General features: G+C 45.6%; 2 protein-coding genes across 7 annotated transcripts in view; one reads left to right on the forward strand and one right to left on the reverse strand.

The window, feature by feature from the left end:
- Window positions 1-6,276: 6,276 nt before the first annotated feature.
- On the forward strand, window positions 6,277-20,060 carry LOC140460914 (uncharacterized). 5 transcript variants are annotated; one of them, XM_072555630.1, is made up of 2 exons: window positions 6,277-6,461; window positions 17,314-20,060. In XM_072555630.1, exon 2 carries the CDS (start codon window positions 17,699-17,701, stop codon window positions 18,704-18,706), a length of 1,008 nt encoding a protein of 335 aa, XP_072411731.1. In that variant the 5' UTR covers window positions 6,277-6,461; window positions 17,314-17,698; the 3' UTR covers window positions 18,707-20,060. The 5 variants fall into 5 exon arrangements, with proteins under 5 accessions (XP_072411731.1, XP_072411732.1, XP_072411729.1 ...); XM_072555631.1 differs by lacking the exon at window positions 6,277-6,461 and adding an exon at window positions 13,844-14,091; XM_072555628.1 differs by lacking the exon at window positions 6,277-6,461 and adding an exon at window positions 15,734-16,696.
- The window catches only part of LOC140460907 (uncharacterized), a 43,846-nt gene continuing 40,524 nt past the window's right edge, over window positions 20,053-23,374 (reverse strand). For both annotated transcript variants that reach the window (XR_011954388.1, XR_011954389.1), the window contains one exon: window positions 20,053-21,176. The gene's annotated coding sequence lies outside the window, so the exon portion shown is untranslated. The remainder of the gene's footprint in view (window positions 21,177-23,374) is intronic.

A 23,374-nucleotide genomic window follows, 5' to 3' on the forward strand; every position in this document is an offset into this window, starting at 1 on the left:
AGGGGTCCAGACAGAGAAAATAATACAATGAAAATGGTACCACGCCTGAAAGGATCGCTAACAATTAGGCAGAGTCTTGAGCAAAGCAAGTAAAAATGACATTATGAAGAACGTTTTCGTGCAGAGAGTGGTTAGGGTCAGATTTACACAGTTGCACTGTCACCCTTGTAGAGCTCTGAGTTGTCTTGTCCTCTTCTGTCGCTGTGTTCTGATCTCAAGTGTGAAACCTCTTCCCTCAGATGGTAATGAACTGGTGAAGTAGAAACACATGACTTGCTGTTTTTGTCCATTTCCTGCAGACGCCCTTGTAACAAAATACTTTCTGCAGGATTGCTGTGTCATTTCAAATTCTGAACACCAAACAGGAATTTGTTGCAATGTGGGGTTGAAGTGTTTTAAGTAAAGTGTTCTGAGCAGGAAGCCTAGTGAAGGGTTAGGTGGGTTTTTGTTTTAAACTGCTCATTTCTTTCAGCCCCCAACAATGTACTTCCAATGCTGTTCGAAGGAGCGGTGAATCAGTAACTGGTATCATCAGAAGTCTTACGATTTTCAGTACTGCAGGTATTGCATTGTTGTATCAGCATTGTAAAGGTCACTGGCAGCAGCGGGAGGTGTGGGTTCTATTCACTGGAAGCGATGAAGCAGTTAGATAACACATATATGAGAGGGCAGAGTGGGACTTGTCTTTCAATTTGCAGAAGTTGGGAGGTTGTGGGAGCTGTGGTTCTGGGCAAACACAACTGCAGTAAATCATAGAAGCCCTACAGTGTGGAAGGAGGCCATTCAACCCATCAAGTCCACAATGACCCATCGAACAGCATGCCACCCAGACCCACCCTATCTCGTCGTTTCTGCTGGTGGGTTAGACTAGGTAAAAGAATTAGGGGTAGGTTTAAGGCAGAGGAGGAGGGACTACATTTCCTGCAGAGTGGTGAATCTATGGAATTCTTTGCCCGATGAAGCAATAGAAGCAGGCATATTCAAGACACAGTTCGATGGGATTTTGGATGGTAGGTGAATTTAGGGTAGTCAGGATAATGCAGGTAAGAGGAGCTGAGATGATGGATAGATCAGCCATGACCTTAAAGAATGGCGGAGTAGGTTCGATGGGCCAAATGGCCTCTTTCTGCACTGCAGGGATTTTATGATTGCTTCATATGGTGTATATCTGATATTCACTGTTGTACACGCTGCATGGCTATGATTTTTCACCTTCTAATATAGTAATGGAATTACATCCTGTATTTCTTGTATTCATTTTTATTTAACAGGTCAGCAGGAAGTCTTTCAGCAACTTTACTGGCTTTCTTTCCTGAAGCAGCCTTGACATTTCATTTTCATATCCTTGATTCAGCTCCATTTCCAGCACCTTTGTAGGAAGGTTGTTCCAGGTCATTGTCACCTAAATGAAGTTTTCCTCTTTATATACCTAATGCTACCTTGCTGAATGAGGGCTTTCAGTTTTCTGTGTCATGGATAATATATGATTAGCAGGTATCTGGCAATCGAAGGAATTGTCACCGATGTTATGTTCATTTGACTGTACTGACCGTGACTTATTTCGTGATTTCTTTTGCAGGAAGACATGGGGAAAGAAATCTGAAACCAAAAGATACATCAGCTTCTGACAGAGCCACTTGATTCATTGGGACTTGAATATCAGCAGCCATTCCAGTGGAGAAGAAATGATTGCTTTTGTCTGCTTGGACACTGGTGTGGCAGGAAGAATACTGATACACCCGAATGAGGGAGATTCAGTGCAGTGACTGTGAAAAGTACAGTACTTCACACCACTTACTCACCTTGGAGGATCAAAGAGACCGTTCACTTGCTCTCTGTGCGGGAAGGGCTTCACCCGCTCCTCCCACCTGCAGAGACATCAGTGAGTTCACCTACCATCGCAGGGGGATTGAAGGAGCTTCGGCCGAGTGCCGTTATCGACTCCATTAATAACCCAGTTCTGGGGACTCCCGGGTTTGAATCTCACCAAAACAGATGGCGGATTTGGAGTTCAGTCAGAAATCTGGAGTTCAGAATCTCATTATGATCTTCGGGGAACAAACACCCCAATCTGATTCACTCATGCTTTAGGGGAGGAAACTGCCGTTGTGGGAAAGGATTCACTCAGTCGTCCCAGCTGCATCCTTTCCCTGGTCTGGCCTATATGTGACTCCAGACCCACAGCAGTGTGGTTGACTCTTGACAGCCCATCTGCAAATGCACGGGGAGAATCTTACTTGGATACAGACTTATGGGTTGCAATTGCTGAGTGAAGCAATACTTCCTCCAGGCTTAGGCTGCACCAAGGATCGAATTACAAAGGGACAACTCAGCTGACCAATAGTGAAGAAAGTGTGATGCAGGGGAGTGTGTGTGTGTGTGTGTGTGTGTGTTTATAAAAAAGCTACTTTGTGTGCACCTTTTTGCTGGGACGATCTGAAGCTGCAACAAAGTTGGGTCCCAACAAAAGTTACCTGAACCTACCGTCGGACGCTGACTTTACCAAGCATGCACACATGCAAACACACACTCTCGCAGCCAGACTCAAGTGTATGCACACAGTCACTCACTCTCATTCATGCACACATAGATAAGACTATGGGGTGAATTTGCATTTTCAGAATTATGTTTGAAGATACATTCTATTTTGCTCAAAGTGAGAGTGCGCAGGATAAGTCTGTGAGAGGATGTGTGTGTGGGTGAGAGTGTGGGTGGGTACATGTGTGTGCATCTGAGAGAGCGCATATATCTGAGAGAGTGCCTGCGTGAGTATGTGAGAATGTATGGCTGTGTGTGAGAGACAGAGAGACAGAATGTGTACAGTGTAGTGGGGTCACCTGTAATGTAACATGAACCCAAGGTCCTGGTGGAGGCCATCCTCATGGGTTCCAAACTTGGCTATCAGTCTCTGCTCGGCCACTAGAAATGATTAAGCAGTTACACAATAGACACGGGAGGGGGCAGGGTGAGACTTGTCTTTCGATTTGCCAAAGGTGGAAGGCTCTGGATGATGTGATCGAGGGCAAACACAACTTGGAGGACCTTCGGCTCAGAGAGGTAGAGCTGGAAGCCAGGTTGCTGACACGCTGGGAGGGCAAGGAGGAAAGTTAATCAGATGCTTTTTATTCCGAGAGATGGTCTTTCCATCCGGACAGAGCCTTCTGATGGGATCTGTGGACAGGGTCAGGAGGGTGTGAGCCTGGGTCAGGCAGGTAAAGTGGACCTGAGAGAAGGCTGCAGGGGAGAGGAGCTAACTGTGGGGTGGTGGGAGTAAGAACAACGTTAGGGAGGGGGAGATAACGGACAGAATAGTGACGGGGATTGCCTCCGTTCTCTGCAGTTGGCAGCAGAAGCACAGATGGCATCAGAATCTGATGCCAGGATTCAAGAACCGCTGTGCTCTGGGCTGCAGAAGTGGGAAAGGGAAGTGCAATGGGTGTGGTCCAACAACGTCAGCAGGACACAGCCTCTGCTGAGGCTGCATGAGAAGATAAAAGCTGCAAAGACAAAGCAGAACCTCAAAGCACTGGGTGGGATGGTGGCTCAGTGGTTAGCAATGCTGCTTAATAACGCCAGGAGCCTGGGTTTGATTCCACCATTGGGTGACTGTCTGTGTGAAGTTTGGCATGTTCTCCCCCTTGTGTCTGTGTTGGTTACCTCTGGGTGTTCTGGCACTTTAGGGTGGATCAGCTGTGCTAAAGTGTGCAGGTGAGCTTGCATCTTGGATGACCATGTTAGTTTTGGTTCCTTCATTTGTAAATCCCAGAACTTTTTTAAACTTACATTCTCAGGATAGCTTTTAACAATAGTTGTCATCTCAGCTCAGATAATGGATTGAAGGTGAGACATTAAAGTCTGTCTGTGTCCCAATGTTAGGTCAGACTGATTCTATTTCTAAAGTGGGAGCTACAGAATCCTACATGGATTTATGCAGTTTTTGAGTAATTCGGAATAAATGGAATTCTGCAAGGAAGTGTACAAACAACTGACCAGGAACACGATAGGCAATTACCAGCTGATCTGACCAAAGAGCACAACCGTGAACTGACAGCATTCATCAAGACTTCTGATCCAATCCTTCCAGAAGCTCAGCATCCACGGACTAGTTGAATCCGTGGGTGTGTCAGTACTTTGCACCAGCATTCCTCATGACGATGGCATCACGGTAACAGCTTCAGTACTCAATACCAACAACTGCCAATCTCTGAGCACTGTCCTACAACTCATCTGCTTCATTCTCAACAACCACATTTTCACCTTTGGCAACCAGTTCTTCATCCAGACACATAGAACAGCCATGGGGACCAAATTTACACCCCAGTATGCCAACATTTTCACGCAGAGGTTCGAACAAGGCTTCTTTTCTGCACAGGACCTCCAACCAACACTATACACCAGATATATTGATGACATTTCTTCCTCTAGACCCATGGTGAGGAGTCACTGAAACAACGATACTGTGATATTAACAAGTTTCATCCCACCATCACACTCGCAACACTCTTTAGTATCTGTCTCATTTTTGAACACATGCAGCTCTATCAAGGATGGATATCTCAGCACTTCTCTGTACTGCAAACCCACGGATAACCTGATAGTGCTACACTTCTCTAGTGAAACATATTAAAACAGCCACCCCCTCTGGACAAGCCCTTCACATACATAGGATCTGTTCAGGTGAGGAGGAACATGGCAGACACTTGGAAGTACACAAGCATGCTCTCATAAGAACGGGGTACAATGTTCAACTCATCAACTGCCAGTTCCAATGTGTCACAGCAAGAAACTGTAATGACTTCCTTTGGGAGACAGACACGAGCTGCAACCAAAATGGTACCATTTGTTGCCCAGTACTTCTCAGGAGCCGAAACACTACGCCATGTTCTTCACAGCCTGCAACACATTATTGATGAGGATGAGCACCTCGCCAAGACCTTCCCCACGCCTCCACTTCTCGCCTTCAAACAACCGCCAAACTTTAAACAGATCATTGTTCTCAGAAAACTGCCTGGCCTTCAGGACAACATAATACAACTCTGTCACGGCAGATGATGAAAGACGTATCAGAATGTTGACACGATTACCACCATTACACGTGGGGACACCACCCACCATGAGTGCAGCAGGTACTCATGTGACTCAGCCAACATTGTTTATCTCATACGCTGCAGGCAATGATGCCCTGACTCTTGGTATATTGGCGAGACCGAGCAGAGGCTACAGCAACAGATGAATGGATACTGCACAACAATCACCAGCGAGGAGTGTTCCCTCACAGTCGGGGAACACTACAGCGGTCCGGGACATTCAGCCTTGGACCTTCGAATGACCATCCTTCAAGGTAGACTTCAGGATAGGCAACAACGGAAAGTGGCTGGGCAGAGGCTGATAGCCAAGTTCAATACCCATGGAGATGGCCTCAACCAGGACCTTGTGTTCATGTCACACTACAGGTGACCCCACGATAATATACATTCTCTCTCTCTCTCTCTCTCTGTCTGTCTGTCTCTCTCCGTCTCTCACACACACACAAGCATGCATTTAGACAAATAAGTGCTCCTCCAAACCAACACACTCACACAGACTCTCTCTCATACACATGCGCTCTCTCAAATGCTCTCTCTCACACACACACACCCTCTCACAGACTTGTACCCCATTACACTCTCTCACACACACATGATCACTCAGTTTCTCCTGCACACACTCACACACATAAAAGTTTGTGGGTTGAATTTGTACTTGCAGAATCGCATTGTATTTTGCTCAAAAGCTCAGACTCGTAAGATTCTGTAATACCACGATAGAAATAGAATCCGTCTGACCTAACATTGGGACACAGACAGACTTTAACTTAACACCTTCAATGCATTATCTGATTGAGATGACACCTATTGTTAAAAGCTATTTTGAGAACGTAACTTTTGAAAAGTTCTAGAATTTACATGTGAAGGAATCAAAACTAACATGGTCATTCTAAAAGATGGTAGAGGTCAGCTAAAGTTGTTTGATATTCCATTCCATGACACTGCAATCCTGTTGCTATAAAGTCTGTGTGTTATGATTCTGCTCCACAACCAACCGATGAAGAAGCAGCGCTTCGAAAACTAGTGATTCCAAATAAACCTGTTGGGCAACAACGTGGCATTGTGTGATTTTTAACTTTGAAAATCTGTCAGTAATGCCAACATTTCCATACTGCGCATGTGTCACGGTGTCAGCAAAGCACTACGCATGCTCACGCAACAAGGGGAAACACTCCGTGACCTTGTTTTGATGGACCAATGAGAAGCTCTGGAGGACCGGATGGAGACTGGTCCTCCTGCCAATCACAGCAAACCCATCGTCTGGATGCGGAAGTAGGACCATGAACTTCTGAAATTGCTGCTGCTGCTCCTCTCTCTCTGAATGAAGATTGAGCTTCACCCCAGACTGCAACTTCCTTCCTCTGTCCAACATCTGTGAGTACAACACACTCTTTTCTCAACCCCTTTTCTATTCTGGGGTTGAGCTGTTGACTTGCAGGAACTGAAGGGAAACGGAGTGAATCCAGGGAGAGGACAGACTCTTGGAAAGTTAGTTCAGGTATTTTTTCAATGGCAAATACAGGAGAATTGACATTTCAGGCTCGAGCCTTTCATCAGCAATGATGTGTGGATGAACAAAGGGGCCTCTGCGTCCTTCTAATCCAGTCAGTGCAAGTTGTCAGACAGGTGAAGCAAGTAGTGAGCAAGGCAAGTGGTATATTAGCAAGAGGAATTGAGTTCAGAAGTGGGGCGCCTTCCTGCAGTTAGGGCGTAACTGAATATATCCAAGGTTGAGTTCATCTGATTTTTGAACAAAGAAGTGATGGTTATGGGGGAAGGCAAGACCAATACAGATCAGTTATAGAAACAGACCCTTCACTCCAACTAGTCCATGCTGACTATGTTCTCAAACTAAACTGGACCCACCTGCCTGTGTTTAATCTATATCCCTTTGAACCTTATATATTGGAGTCCTAGAGAGGTACAGCACTGAAACAGACCCTTCGGTCCAATTTGTCCATGCCTACCAGTTATCCTAATCTAGTCTATTTGCCAGCCCTGGGCCCATATCCCTCGAACCCCTTCTATTATATACCAATCCAAATGCCTTTTAAATTCTGTAATTATACCAGTCTCCACCACTTCCTCTGGCTGGTCATTTCATACATGCACTACTGTGTGAAAAGGCTTCCCTTAGATCTCTTTTATGTCTCTCCCAGTTCGCCCAAAACCTTTAGTTCTGCACTCCCCCACCCCAGGAGAAGACTTTGTCTATTTACTCTATCCATGCCTCTCATGATTTTATAAACCTCAGCCTCAGCCTCCGACGCTCCAGGGAAAACAGCCCCAGCCTATTCAGCCTTTCCCGAGAGCTAATTTTTTCAAATCTGGCAACATGCTGGTAAATCTTTTCTGAACCCTTTCAAGTTTCACACCGTCCTTCTGATGGGCAGGAGACCAGAGTTGCACGCAATATTCCAAATGTGGCCTCACCAATCTCCTGTAGAGCTGCAACATCACCTACCTCCCAACTCCTTTACTCAGTGCTGTAACCGATAAAGGAAAGCATACCAAATGCTGCCTTCACTATCCTATCTACCTGGGACTCTACCTTCAAGGAACTATGAACCTGCACTCCAAGGTCTCTTTGTTCAGCAACACTCCCCAGGACCTTAACATAAAGTGTTTGCGTCCTGCTTTGATTTGTTTTTCCAAAATCCAGCACTTCACACTTATTTAAATTAAACTTCATCATTCATGTACTAATTCAAATGTCTTTTAAATGTTCTAACTGTATCTGCATCCACCCCATTGTCTGGAAATTCATTCCACACGCAAACCACTCTCGGTGGGGGGGGTGGGGGGGGATGGCGACCGTCATGTCCATTCAAAATCTTTCTCCTCTCTCTCTTTCAAAATTTGCTCCGTTGTCTTGAACCCCCAGCCTAGAGAAAGGATTTTGGCCATTCACCTCATCTATACCCCTCACGATTTTATAATCCTCCTCTGCTCCAGTGGAAAAATTTCCAGCTTATTGACCTGAATGTAGGTATATTCATGGCAGGTCAGGCAGAATCCGAGGAGCTGCCTGACCTGCTGTGCTTTTCCAGCACCACTCTAATCTAGACTCTGGTTTCCAGCATCTGTAGTTTTTACCTTTTACGTCAGTATTCTCAGATCTACTTATGATCTGTTCAATGCTGGTGCAAGCTCGACAGGCTAAATGGCCTATTCCTGCTCCCAATTTGCGCACACCTAGTCCAGGACAGCAAGAGACCATAAAACACAGGAGCAGAAATTAGGCCTCTCAGCCTATCAGGGCTGCTCCACTATTAAGTTCTGGCTGATAAGTTTCTCAATCCCATTCTCCCACTTTCTCCCTGTAACCCTCGATCCCCTTGATACTCAAGAACCTATCTATCTCCATCTTAAATCTACTCAGTGACCTGGCCTCCACAGCCTTCTGTAGCAATAAATTCCACATATTCACCACTCACCGGCTGAAAACATTTCACCTTATCTTTGTTCTAAAAGATATTCCTTTTACTCTGATGCTGTGCCCTCGGGTCCTAGACTCTCCGACCAATAGGAACATCTTCCCCATGTGCACTCTCTCCAGGCCATTCAGAATTCTGTCTGTTTGAATTAGATCTCACCCCTCCCCGAGTGTGGGCCTGTTAATCAGCATGAACCACACCCTTCAGGATGAGTTACAGCAGGAATTAGGTTCAGCAAAGTCAGAATGGAGGAAGTGTGTGTGGGATGGAGATTCTCAGCTTTTGGGGGATGAGAGAGGAAACGAAGTTCAATATAAATTAGAATTGATCGGATGGGCTGATGGGCCCAGGAATGGCAAAATGAGTTAATTTAGATAAATGTGAGGTGTTACGCTTTTTAAGGCAAATCAGGGCACGACTTACATGGTTAATGGGAAGTGTTGCTAAACAAAGTGTCCTTGCAGGTTCATCATTCCTTGAAAGTGGAATTGCAGAGAGACAGGATTGTGAAAAACGCATTTGGTACACTTTCCTTTATTGATCAGAGCATTGAGTACAGGGGTTGGGAGGTCATGTTAGGCCACTTTTGGAAAACTGTGTGCAATTCCAGTTGCCCTCCTCTGGAAGAATGTTGTGAAACTTAAAAGGGTTCAGAAAAGATTTACAAAGATATAGGCAGAGTTGGAGGGTTTGAGCGATAGAAAAATGCTGAATACGCCAGGGATAATTTCCCTGGAGCATTGGAGGCTGATGGGTGACCTTACAAAAGTTTATAAGGGGTATAGATAGGTTGGATAGCCAAAATCTTTTCCCCATGGTAGGCGACTCCAAACCTAGAGGGCATAGGTTTCACCGTGAAAGGGGAAAGATTTAAAATGGACCTGAGGGGCAACTTTTTCACACAGAGGGTTGTGCATGTTTGGAATGAGCTGCCAGAGGATGTGGTGGAGGCTGCTACAATTACAACATTTAAAAGGCATCTGGATGGGTAAATGAATAAGAAGGATTTAGAGGGATACAGGCCAAATGCTGGCAAATGGGATTAGATGAGTTTAGGATATCTGGTCGGCATGGATGAGTTGGACCGAAGGCTGTGTTTCTGTACTGTATGACTTTAATCATCTTGCATGAAAGCAGAAGTGTTGTGAAGACTGGACTTTCAGAGCAGCTTTCAAAGATGTTTTGCCTTTACTGGAAGCAGAAGAAGTGACAATGAAGTATTTCATTGGTGAGACAGCAACTGAGTATGTGAGTACATCTAGGATTTTGGTGGAAAGTGGGAATTCATTGCACTGTGGGGGTGAAGTGCTTTAAGGCTTCCCAGCAGGAAGGACAGTGTGCTGATTGGGGTGCCCAGTGAAGGGTGAGGTGGATTTTTGAGTTAAACTGCTCATTTCGGCCAGCCTCCAACATTGTATTTCCAATGCTGTCCATCAGAAGGAGCTGTGTGTACCTGGTATTGTTAGAAGCCTTACGGTTTTCAGTACTGCAGGAATGGCATTGTTTCATCGGCATTGTTTCATCAGCATTGTAAAGGTGACTGGCAGCAGAGGGAGGTGTGGGCTGTGTTCACTAGAAACGATTAAGTATTTAGATAACATACAAATGAGAGGGCAGGGTGGGATTTGTCTTTCGATTTGCAGAAGGTGGGAGATTCGGGGAGCTGTGATCTGAGCTGTGAACTGCGGTAAATCATAGAAGCCCTACAGTGTGGAAGCAGGCTATTCAGCCCATCAAGTCCATTCTGACCCCTCCGAAGAGCATCCTGCTCATACACCCCTCCCACCCTCACCCCTTAGGGAATCAGGGGTTCGGGATAATGCAAGTAAGAAGAGCTGAGATGATGGATAGATCAAATGGCCTACTCCTGCTTCTATTACTACAAAACTATAACCCTGCATTTCCCATTGGCTAACCCACCTAACCTGTACATCCCTGGCCACTGTGGGCAATTTAGTATGGCCAATCCAAATCAAGGCAGGTGAGCAATGTAGTGATGTGGAAAATGGACGTCAGAGAACAATAGAAAGGAACAACGAGAATAAACGTACCAGCAATTAAAACTGGATTCAAAAGATTACAAACAATAAAACTAAAAGGTCAGTATCTGAATGTGTGCTTGTTATGAAGGGGTAGAGGTACTGTACCTTTAAGAGAGTTAAAAAAGCGAGCAGAACAAAGTGTTCTAAACAAGATGAGATTGTATTATTTGGTCAACACAAATAGAGCAACTGGGTTGCCATGAGGCACAAACTAATTCAAATTTGGCCAATCAGTTTAAATTTTGCACCAAAATACCAAAGTCCAATCAAGTTTGAATTAAGTATTTTGATAATATTAACACCAATAAAATGATCCGATGTTTTGGAGTATAAAACCAGGCATTTTTGTGAGTTTTAACACTCTGTGTTGGACATAAAGAGTAAAGTTGTTAATTTTTACTTTAAATATTTATATTACTGCATGGGGTGAATAATTTCTGTGTTGATGGTCTAATTTAGCAGAGGGGGTTACCCTGTGTCGTAACAGTGCTGCAACGTAACAAAAGTGAATGAATTGACTGCACACATTGAAGAGAATGATTTTGATCTGGGACTCCTTACAGAGACATGACTTCAGGATGACAAGGATTGGATCCTAAATATTGAGGGGATTTGTGGCATTCAAGTCGAATGGGAAGCTAGGTAAAGGTAGAGGGTTGACACTGCTAATCAAAGCACTGATCACAGGGTCGTCTGGTGTCAGCTCGGATTTCAGGTCCTGGTTTCTTTGTCCTCTATTGATCTCCCTGTTCCCACACAGTTGTTGTCCGTTCTCAGCTCTGCTTCATTTCTGCTGAAGCTTTAACCTCCTTTGACACCTTCCGGAACAATAAATCATTCAGTCAAAGTCCAACCCACAATCTCCCAGCCTGTCAACCATCCAGACACAGAGTATCATACCAGAAAATATAACAAAAAAGATGAAAAGTTAGAATTAAATAGGTGCTTGTGTCTGTTCATTGGCAAGTAAACTAGAAATAGGGGTCTGCCAAAAATCTTATAGTGCCCTAATTGAAGAATTGTCTCTCCCTTACATCTAGGTATTAGTACCCAGCTATGATTTATAACAATATTTACATCAACAGAAATAAAGCATCTGTTATGCAATAGACATAGAGATATACAGTATGGAACTAGACTTTTTCTCTCGTGTGTGTGTGTGTGTTCACACACACCAAGGTCTATGGGGTGAATTTGTATTTGCAGATACATTCCATTTTGCTCAAAAAATGCACAATCTGCAAGCAGACAATACATAGAATATTTTATAAATTCCACTTTGGATATAGAACCAGTCTGACTCAAAAACTGGGATACAGATAGACTCTGGCCTCACACCTTTCATGCATTGTCTGAGCTGAGTTGTCATCTTTTCTTATAAAGCCTTAAGTTATCTCGAGTAGGTGTCTTATAAGAAGTTCTGGGATTTACATATTAATGACACCAGCAATTCATTCTAAAAGATGAAAGACTTTACAATCCAGGTTTCTTCAATGTATCATTTCAGTGGCATGACTCTGTAATGTTTTGCTGTAAACTCAGTGTCTTATGATCTTATACTCCACAACCACCTGATGAAGGAGCAGTGCTCCGAAAGCTAGTGCTTCCAAATAAACCTGTTGGATTGGCGTCATGTGATTTTTATCTTTGCCCAGGTTAGGGTGGATTGGCCCTGCTAAATTACCCATAGTGCTCAGGGTTTTGCAGGTGTGGGAGAATTGTTAGAAGCGATTTGATTCCACCTTCTCGTGACTGTCTATGTGAGCTTTGGTATGTTCTCCCCCTTCTGTTTGCGTGGGTTACCTCTGGGTGCTCCGGTTTCCTCCCACAGTCCAAGGATCTGCGGTTTCGGATGGATCGGCTGTGCTAAAGTGTCCAGGGATGTGCAGGTTAGAGTGGGTTAGCCATGGGGAATTGCAGGGCTGTAGAGTAAGTTGATGAGTCTGGGTGGGATGCTGTGTGGAAGGTTGGTGTGAATTTGATAGGTGAAATGGCCTGCAGGGATTATATAATTCTCCTGCTTTAGCCATATGTGGATTGAGAAATGACTGCTGTGGGAGGAGTAGGTTCCAGTTCATGGGACACTGCCCCAGTCCTGGGGAAGGTGGGAATTGTGCTGTCTCTCTCCCCACCCACTGCCCCCATCCATTCTCTCTCGCCCCGCAACTCTCTGCCCCCCATTTTCTCTCTCTCCCCCTCATTCTCCTCCTCCACCCTTTGACCCCCGAGTCTTTCTTTTCTGCCCCCACCACCCTCTGTTCCCCCCAGTCTCTCAATGGCCCCCACACTCTGTCACCCTGTCCATTCTGTATCTCTTCCAACTCCCACTAAACTTTCTCATGCCTCGAGCTCTCTTTGATCGCTGTATCAAGCTCATCTCAGAAGAGAGAGAGAGAATGGTTGGTGATGACACTGCCTGGGAGATAGGGGTGCACGAGAAATGGCTGATCTTTCAAATTGAGAATAGATAAAATAATATATTCAGAAACAGCATTAAAGTTTGAACGCATGTTCAATTGTATATTAAGACAAAGCTGCAGCCATCTTTCTCAAACTTGCTTTGAACTATGTGCAGTTGAGGACAGGCTGTTCGGGGTGAATGAGGCTTTTGCCCGAAATGTCAATTTTCCTGCTCCTTGGATGTTGCCTGACCTGCTGTGCTTTTCCAGCACCACATTCTTGACTCTAATCTTCAGCATGTGCAGTACTCACTTTCGCCTGTTAGGGGTGAATGGCCGATTCCTAGTCTTGAATAATTGGTTCTGTTAGAAGGTGTATTGGTGTATTCTACGTGCAAGAGTTGAAAAGTGAGCAGAACCACCTGACATAGCACCAAGCGTTCTGAACAAGGTAATAATTTAACATTTGGTGGAACAGCTGGGTTGCCTGGAGACAAAAACATACTCAATTTTGGCCAATCGATTTAGATCTTGCCCTAAAATACTGAATTCCAATCAAGTTTGAATTTAGTATTTTGAGAATATTGGTTAGCACTGTTGCCTCACACCACCAGGGTCGATTCCAGCCTTGGGTGACTGTCTGTGTGGAGTTTGCACATTCTCCCCGTGTCTGCATGGGTTTCCTCTGGGTGCTCCAATTTCCTCCCACAGTTCAAAGATGTGCAGGTCAGGTGAAGTGGCTATGCTATATTGCACGTAGTGTGCGGTGCATTCGTCAAAGGGAAATGGGTCTGGGTGGGTTACTCTTCGGAGGGTCGGTGTGGACTGGTTGGGCCGAAGGGCCTGGTGCCACACTGTAGGGAATTTAATCTAATCTAATATTAACACCAATGAAATGATTTGATGCTTTGGAGTACAAAATCAAAAAATACAGTTGAACAGTTACAGGAGAACTGCCAAAAGACCAACAAATGTAGGCTGCTAGTGAGAACTCTGAGAGGTACCTGTCCAGACAAGGAGTCTGCACAGAGAAAAAACATCGACACCGACCTGGAGAGCAAATCTACAGAGGAAGATACAAAGAGAAGATTTAACAGCTGGCTGGTTTTGAAGTTTGAATCTTTCGGTAAATCTTAATCAGGGGTTTTTATTGATCTGGTATCATACAGGGGAAGTTAGAAGATAGGTTAGAGAAAGGAGTTGTAAATAGTTGTTAATTAATTATTCTCCGTTAGACTTTAATAAATAAAGTTGTTAATTTTTACTTTAAATACTGACCTTTGGAAATAGTTTCTTGGTTCTTGAATTTTCACAGATTACTGCATGGATTAAACCTTCTCTATGTTACTGGTTTAAATTAGGTGGGGGAGGTTGCACCCAGTGTTGTAAAATTTGGGGGCTTTCGTCAGAGATTTGAACTGGTTTAGACAGATTTGAATAGATTTGGGGGTATTAAAAATCCCAGCAGATTTAAACACTTGCAAGTTAGTGTGCTAGATCATTAAATAAAACTTTAAATAGTGACTTTTAGAAACAGTTCCTTACCTCTTGAATTTTCACAATACCACATGGGGTAAATCTTTTATGGGTTTAAATTAGTGGGGGGTGCAGTCCATGTCATAACATTTCTGACTATGTAGAAATAGAGTCATAGAGTAGTGGAGCATGGAAACAAACTGTTTGTTCCATGCCAATCGGATATCCTAAATTAATCTAGGCCCATTTGCCAGCTCTTGGCCAATATCCCTCCAAACCTTCCTGTCCAAACCTTCCTGCCGTGGATGGCACAGTGGCATAGTCGTTAGCACTGTTGTCTCACAGTGCCAGAGACCCGGGTTCAATTCCTGCCTAAGGCAACTGACTGTGTGGAGTTTGCACATTCTCCCTGTGTCTGCGTGGGTTTCCTCCGGGTGCTCCGGTTTCCTCCCACAGTCCAAAAATATGAAGGTCAGGTGAATTGGCCATGCTAAATTGCCCGCAGTGTTAGGTGTAGGGGAATGGGTCGGTGTGGACTTGTTGGGCCGAAGGGCCTGTTTCCACGCTGTAAGTAATCTAATATACCCATCCAGATGCCTTTTGAATATTGTAATTGTACCAGCCTCCACCACTTCCTCTGGGAGCTCATTCAATCCACGCACCACCCGCTGCGTGAAATAGTTGCCCTTTAGGTCCCTTTTAATCCTTTCCCCTCTCACCCTAATATAAATCAATTGCTGCTTTTTCTGAACAGACTCAGTGGCTGGCACTGCTGCCTTATAGCGCTAGGGACCCGGGTTTGATCTCAGTCTCTGGTAACTGTCTGAGTGGAGTTTGCACCTTCTCTGTGTAGGATTCCTTTGGGTGCTCCGGTTTCTTCCCACAATCCAAAGATGTGCAGGTTTGGAGAGGGCACTTCTTGAGGGGAATTAACTTTCACACTTTTTTTCTACTCCTTAGGTCCCTTTTAAATCTTTCCCCTCTCACCTTCAACCTATGCCCTCCAGTTTGGGAGTCCCCTATCCTGAGGAAAAGATGAGTAGTCAAATAAAATGCAAAAGGAATAAAATGTCGAGCCGCAGGATAAATATAAAATGTGACTCCAGCCTTTCTTGTCTCCGATTGTCATTTGGGCACAAATCCTGTCAGTAACACCAGCAACTTCACACAGCATCTTGCGCATGCTCCTCGGTGACAACACACACTGCGCATGTTCGCCGGTGTCAGCAAAACCTGCGCGTTGGGCCAATAGAAAGCCCTGGAGGACCGGAAGGAGCGTGGTCCTCCTGCTAATCAGAGACACCCCTATTGTGTGTGTGTGTCTCTCTCTCTCTCTCTCACTCAATCTCAATTTATGGAGGGGACAGATTCTGGAAAAGTTGGGCCAAGTCTGTGTCTCAGTTGGCAAACTCATGGAAAATGCAGTACCACGATGTGAAGTGATAGCATTCCCTGTTGGGGGGTAAACAGCAGAAAGGAGATGCATTGTTTAAATGGTGATATATTGGGATGTGGAGAAAATGAGGACTGCAAATGTTGGAGATCAGAGTCAAAAAGTGTGGTGCTCGAAACGCACAGCAGATGAGGTAGCATCCGAGGAGCCGGAGAGTCCGCGTTACAGGCACGAGCCCTTCATCATAAATGTGTATAAAGGGGCCTCAGTGTCCTTCCATACCAGTCAATGCCAGTTGTCAGATAGGTAGGAGCAGCAAGCAATGAGCAAAGCAGGTGTTATGTTAGCAAGAGGAATTGAGTCCAGAAGTGGGGATGTCTTCCTGCAGTTATGGGATCATTGAATATATTCAAGGCTGAGTTCATCTGATTTTGGATCAACAAAGAAGTGGTTGTTTATGGGGGAAGGCAAGAAAATGGTTTTCAGACCATTGCAGAACAGTTACCGAGTCAAACAGCACAGAAACAGTCCCTTCAGTCCAACTACTCTATGCTGTGTTCTCAAACTAATCTAATCCCACCTGCCAGTGTTTGGCCTATATCCCTCTGTCACAAAGCTGGTCCTTTTACTAAAAGCTGGTCCTTCTCAAGGATGCTGTGTCCTTAGTTTTTATTATCAGAGGGGTGATTAAAACGATCCGGGCTCCAAAGCGACTGGTTTAGTACAGAGATGAAAAACGGTATTGGGAGGCATTTTTGGTTATATGTGAACAGATGAGACTTGAGGCCCAAGTTTTTGTTTTAGAAGTGACCTGTACAATGAAAGGGGAGTGGTCAGTCCTGAAAGCTGAAGTCTCGTTTGGGTGAGTTAAGCAGTGGACTATGTGGAGAAAGGCTGCTAACACTGTCTCCTTCTGGCCTTCTAACTTCAACTGTAAGCCTCTGTTTCAGTTTTACTTTGTTTAAGGGGTTTGTTTTTTGGTACTGTTGTGTACCATTGCGAAGAGTGTTAAGAGTTTCTCGACAGCTTGTACTGTACTTAATAAAGTTTGGTTGTTCACAGAAGTTGGCGTATTGCAGTGTAAGAAGCTCAAGCAAAAGAACTTAACAAAGGAACCTAAGGGATAAGTCTTTCATGCAGAAAGTGGCGTGTTTAAGGAAAGAGCTGTCAGAGGAAGTGGTGGGTGCTGGTACAATTATGACATTAAAAGGCATCTGGATGGGTATACGATTCGGAAGGGTTTAGACGATGTGGGCCAAATGCTGGCAAATCGGCCGAGATGAGGTTAGGTTATCTAGTTGGCATGGATGAATTAGACTAAAGGGTCTGTTTCTGTGCCTAATATCTCTATCACTCTGGCTTGCCACTAACATTTGCCACATCTAGATGTACAGTTTCTCTCTGGTGTCAGTGTCAATGCCTTGATATCTCATTCTTAACCGGACTGGCAGTGATGACTTTTGTAATCTTTTCTTACAGACTATCTGAAGACAGAAGTTTCAAAGTCAACAGATAAAGGGCTCATGGCCAAAATGTTGATTCTCCTGCTTCTCTGATGCTGCTTGCCGTGCTGCACTTTTCCAGCGACGCAGTTTTTGACTCTGACTCTCCAGCGTCTCCAGTCCTCACTTTCACGTCAGTGTCTGACAGTTACTCAATCCATCAGGACCGCAACAATTTTCAACTATGATTCTGTGAGAAGGAGCAAAGCTTTCTTTTTGGTTCCTGTTTGAGTACGGGGGCACTGGTTGAAAGACCCTACTGTTGCAGCGCACTGGGTGTGGAGCCTGAAACAACTCTGCTGCCTGGAAAGAAGAATTCATGGCGGGGTTGTACACGTGTGTGTGCAGGTGAAGCTTCGGCCATGGAGAAACCCGAGGAAACACAACCTGTTGAGAAACCATGGAAGTGTGGCGACTGTGGGAAGGGCTTCCGTGTCCCATCTGTCCTGGCGGCTCATCAGTGCAATCACACTGGGAAGAGGCCGTTCTCCAGCCCCGAGCGGGCAAAGGGCTTTACCTGCTCTTGTGTCCTGCTGGCCCACCAGCATATACACACTGGTGAGAGGACGTCTTACTGCTCCGTATGCGGGAAAGGGTTCACTTGGGTGGACAACCTCCAGACCCACCAGCAATTCCACACAGGGGAGAGGCTCTTCAGTTGCCACGAGTGCGGGAAAGCCTTCAGCAATTCCTCCGACCTGCTGAAGCACCGGCGAGTCCACACGGGGGAGAGGCCATTCAGCTGCCCCGAATGCGGGAAGGCCTTCAGCGACTCCTCCAACCTGCTGAGGCACCGGCGGGTCCACACGGGGGAGAGGCCCTTCAGCTGCCCAGAGTGTGGGAAGGCCTTCAGCAATTCCTCCAACCTGCTGGCCCATCAGCAGGTCCACACGGGGGAGAGGCCCTTCAGCTGCCCAGAGTGTGGGAAGGCCTTCAGTAAATCCTCCAACCTGCTGGCCCATCAGCGGGTCCACACGGGGGAGAGGCCCTTCAGCTGCCCAGAGTGCGGGAAGGCCTTCAGCAATTCCTCCGACCTGCTGAGACACCGGCGAATCCACACAGGGGAGAGGCCATTCGCCTGCCCTGAGTGTGGTAAGGCCTTCAGCAATTCCTCTGACCTGTTGTCCCACCGGCAGGTCCACACCAGGGAAAGGCCATTCAGCTGCCCCGAGTGTGGGAAGGGGTTCACCCGCTCCTCCAAACTGCTGGCCCACCAATGGGTCCACACCGGGGAGAAGCCGTTTGCCTGCCCCGACTGTGGGCGGAGGTTCACATTGTCCTGCAACTTGCAGAGGCACCAGCGGGGGCACCAGTGCATCCAACAATCAGATTCCACCAGTGACGCTGCAGTGGGTCACCCACAGGGCTGAACCTCCTGCCCATTCTGACAGTGGGTGTAGTGGGTTTTTTTGTTTTGTGCTGGACTCACCATCCCCCCCTCCTCCCCACCCCCCGCACCCCCCGCAAGCCCACCTATGTGGCTCAGGGGTGGCATGGTGACTCAGTGGTTAGTACCATTGCCTCACGATGCTGACCTGGGTTCAAATCCACCCTCGGGATGACAATCTGTGTGTAGCTTTCACGATGCCCCCCCCACATCTGTATGGGTTACCTCTGAGTGCTCCGGTTTCCTTCCCCGATCTAAAGGTGTGCAGGTTAGTTTGGATTGGCCCATCTAAATTGTCCCATAGTGTTCAGGGATGTGTAGGTATGGTGCATTAGTTGGGGTAAATGTAGAGGAATAGGGATAAGGGAATGGGTCTGGCTGGGTTACTCTGCGAGGGCCAGTGTGAACTTGTTGGGCCAAAGGAACTGTTTCCATACTGTAGGGAATCTAATCTTAAAAAAAAGATTTCCTTCAAGCGATACTGTCCATCAACACTAAGCCCATTTCCCTGCACTTGGCCCATTTCCTTCCATACCTTTCCTATCCACGTATTTGTCCAATGCCTTTTAAATGTTGTTAATGTACCCACCTCAACCACTTCCGCTGGCATCTTATTCCATATGTCTACCACCGTCTGCATAAATAAAGTTGCCCCTCACGTTCCCTTTTATACTTTTTCCTCTAACCTTAAACTGATGCCCTCTAGCCCTCACATCCCCAACCCTGGGGTAAAAGTCTGAGTGCATTCACCCTCTCACGATCTCTTCATTTCTCTAAGGGCCTTTCTCAGTCTCTAATGCTCTAAATAAAAATATCTTAGCTTGTCCAACCTCTCCCTTTTACACAGACCCTTGAGTCCTGGCAACATCCTTGTATATGTCTTCAGCACTCTTCCAAGTTGAATAACATATTTGTTATAGACACTGCCCTGACTACATATTTTGTTGGAGAAAGAGGACCAAATATTATCCAAACTGGATAATCTGGCTGATGGGACAGGAAACCACTTCCTTTCTTGAGACAAGTCTCCTGGAGAGAACTAGCTGGCTGACTGATCTACTGACCCTCACAGTGCCCCACTGCCCTCAGTTATCTGGAGGGAGTCCACACATTTGCCTAAGGTGGTGCTTGAAACCTTTATCATCTTTGGGATGGATCCCCATTCATTCCGTGCTATGGAGTCATGCAGCCTGGAAACAGACCCTTCAGACCAACCAGTCCATGATCCCCAACTAAACTAGTGCCACCCATCTCCTCCTGGCCTGTATCCAGTTTGTTAATAGTTTTATTCATTTGTTCACCGTGACAGTTGGATAAATAAATTGCTGATTGTTGATTTTAAAGTGTTGGGGATTTATTCTTATCACTAGAGCAGGTTACACCACTTTTCATGCTAATTTTACAGATTATTGGGCGACACGCTCCTCTGGGTGTTTCTGTTTGAGAAAGGCGGTGCTGTCAGCCTTCGCTTTATAAGAGTATTGACGTGATGTACTGCTGAATACAATGGAGTCAACATGAATCGCAGCCTCTCACTGTGGTTGTGGGTGAATCACCTTAATTTGGCTCTTAACTCAGAAACTGCACACAATTAACTGCTGAAACAATGATTTACACTTTGTTGTATGTAACAACACAAATAAAACTCCTCAAGTAACCAAGTTCAACCTCACTCACAACTTGGCTATCTCCCAATTGATGGCTGAATTTAACTGAGTTTCCACCAACAGTTTATGTCTCTGGAAGTGGTCAGGGATTCAATGCAGCATTCTTCTTCCAAGTACTGCTGCTACATCATTCTGAGGTTGAATTCTGGTGGAGATTCCTCACTTTCAAATCTGTGATGTGATGTTTCTTTCGATTCTAACACCACCTCCCCACACTTCTGGAGATCTCTGGTCTGTAGCTTACCTTCTTATCCTCGAGGTTTAGTGCTTTGTTTGATACAGCCTTTCCTGCAAAAAACCCTTTTATGTCAGGGCCTTCCTTCCACAGACAAACTTAATTGTCCTTTTGTCATGAGGTTATTAAACACTTAGCTCATCTGTCCCAGGAAACAGTTTGTTGTTTTGCGTCCTTCTTCCCAGGGATGGTTAACTAGCAGAAATTAGGCCATTCAGTCTGTTCCACTATTCAATCATTGCAGATACGTTCCTCAACCCAATTCTCCCCGTAACCCTTGATACTTAAGAATGATTAAGTCAGCTCCACCATTCAATGAGCTGAATGGCCTAATTTCTGCCTCTGAGATCTTCTGATGTAGCAGTTTCTCAGTGGCCCTTTTGTTTCTTGGTCCAGAAAGAGTTCCTGCTGACTCAGGGAGTTTGGAAAGTTCTGCAGTTTAAAGGACCACACCACATTCCCCTCTGCCTCCTCTTGCGATAGTGGCAATTCCCAAGATCCCTTGGTATCCCTGAAAACAATCGAGGTGTCTGGAAATCTCTGCTGCTACTCTGGAACAGAAGGATTATGGGGAGAAAATTCAGAAATCTGATGTGCAAAGAGACTATGGAGTTCTACTCCAGGATTCTCTCAAGGTAAACTTGCAGGTTGAGTCAGTGGTTAGGAAGGCAAATGCAATGAAGGCATTTATTTTGATCAGACTTGAATATAAAAGCAGGGATGTACTTCTGAGGCTCTGTAAGGCTCCAGTCAGGCCACAATTGGAGTACTGTATGTAGATTTGGGCCCCATATCTCAGGAAGAATGTACTGGCCCTGGAACGTGTTCAGAGGTGGTTCAAAAGAATGGTCCAGGAATGAAAAATTTAACATAAGAACATTAGAGGACTCTAGGTTTATACTTCATGGAGTTCAGAAGGAGGGGGTTGGGGTGGGATCTAATTGAAACCTACAGAATAATGAACGGTGTGGATGTTGGGAAGATGTTTCCATTGGTAGGACAAACTAGAACCTGAGGGCTCAGCTTTCCTGTCAAGGGAAGACCCTTTAGAACAGAGGGGACAGAAACTTCTTCAGCCAGAGTATGGTGAATCTATGAAATTCACTGCCACAGAAAGCTGCGGAGGCCAAGTTACTGAGTATATTTAAGACTGAGATAGCTAGGCTCTTGAGTATCAAGGGGATCAAGGAGTTCGGGGAGAATGGAGTTGAGAAACGTATCAGCCGTGATTGAATGGCGAAGTAGACTCAATGGGCTGAATGGCCTAATTTCTGCTCCTGTGGTCTTATGGTATGCTGATTTGAGGAGGGGGGAAAAGAGATGAAGAGAGAAAGACAGTTAAAGTGAAGCTCGATAGAGATGAAGGAAATATGAGAATTGTATGATAAATGGCAGAACACACAGGAGCACTGGCATACAGAGGGATCTGGGCATAGTGGTAATGCAGGTGGGCACGGTGGTCAAGAAGGTACACAGCACGTGTCCTTGAGTGTAAGAGTTACATTACAGCTGTTTATTCTGGCCACATTCGGAATATTGTGTGCAGTTCTGGTCACTGTGCTACTGGAAGGATGTGGGTGCTCTGGCTGAGGATACAGACAAGGTTCACCAGGACATTGCCTAGTCTGGAGGGCTCTCGTTACGAGCAGAGGAGGCATAAACCTGGATTGTTTTCTTTGGAAAAACAGAAGCTGAAAAGAGACCTCGACAAAATGATGAGAGACACAGATTGGCTGGACAGGGGTGGCAGGGTAGCTCAGCGGTTCGCACTGACACCTCACAGTGCCAGGGACCTGCGTTAGATTTTAGTGTCAGGCAACTAGCTGTGTGGAGTTGGCACATTATCCCTGCACCCCACCTCCCGTGTCTGCGTGGGCTTCCTCTGGCTGCTCCGGCTTCCTCCTAAAATCCAAACATGTATAGGTTAGGGTGGATTAGCGATGCTATGTTACCCATATTGTCCAGGGAGAGGCAGGTTAAGTTGGATTGTCTGTGTGTAAATTGCCCCAGTGTTCAGGGATGTGTAAGTTCGGTGCATTAGTCAGGAGTAAATGTAGCTAATAGGGGTAAGGAACGGGTCTCCCTGTGTTAATCTTTAGAGGGCCGGTGTTGACTTGTTGGGCTGAATGGTCTGTTTCCACGCTGGAGGGATTCTGTGATAGTCAGAGGCGTTTTTTTTCCCCTCCAAAGTGGAAAGGTCAACTAAAAGAGGGCCCAGGTTCAAGGTGAGCGGGGGACTGTTTGGGGGAGAGGTGGTGAGGGTGGGGAAATCACACAGAAGGGTGGTGGGGGTTCCTGGAACGCACTGCCAGTGCAGGTAGTGGAAGCAGGCACCTTAACAATGTTTAAGGTGTATCTTGATAAACACATGAACGGGAGGTGAACAGAGGAACAGAACCCACACATGGGCAATAAATAGCAGGTCTAAGTAAGGATTAAGAATTAGCACAGGCTTGAGGGTGTGTGTGTGCCTAAACCAAGTGAGACGGGCCTGAGATTGTGCTGTATTGTATTGATGCAGCTTTCCCCCACTTTTTGAAAGTAGAGTGTTCCTTTCATAAGCCGAAATGGCCTAAATCGAAGAAGCAATTACCATGAGTTAATTTGTATTATGCCTTTCTTTGTAAAAACGACAATCCTCTTCAGATTTCTTTCGGTTTGTGGGAGTAGGTATTAATGTAGGTCTTTTGTAAAAGTGAAGTAGTGTAAAGCGAACTTTGGAAAAGTGGGGGATACCTTTATGCTGATG

The sequence above is a fragment of the Chiloscyllium punctatum genome, chromosome 36 (genome assembly GCF_047496795.1).
Source record: "Chiloscyllium punctatum isolate Juve2018m chromosome 36, sChiPun1.3, whole genome shotgun sequence".
NCBI lineage: Eukaryota > Metazoa > Chordata > Chondrichthyes > Orectolobiformes > Hemiscylliidae > Chiloscyllium > Chiloscyllium punctatum.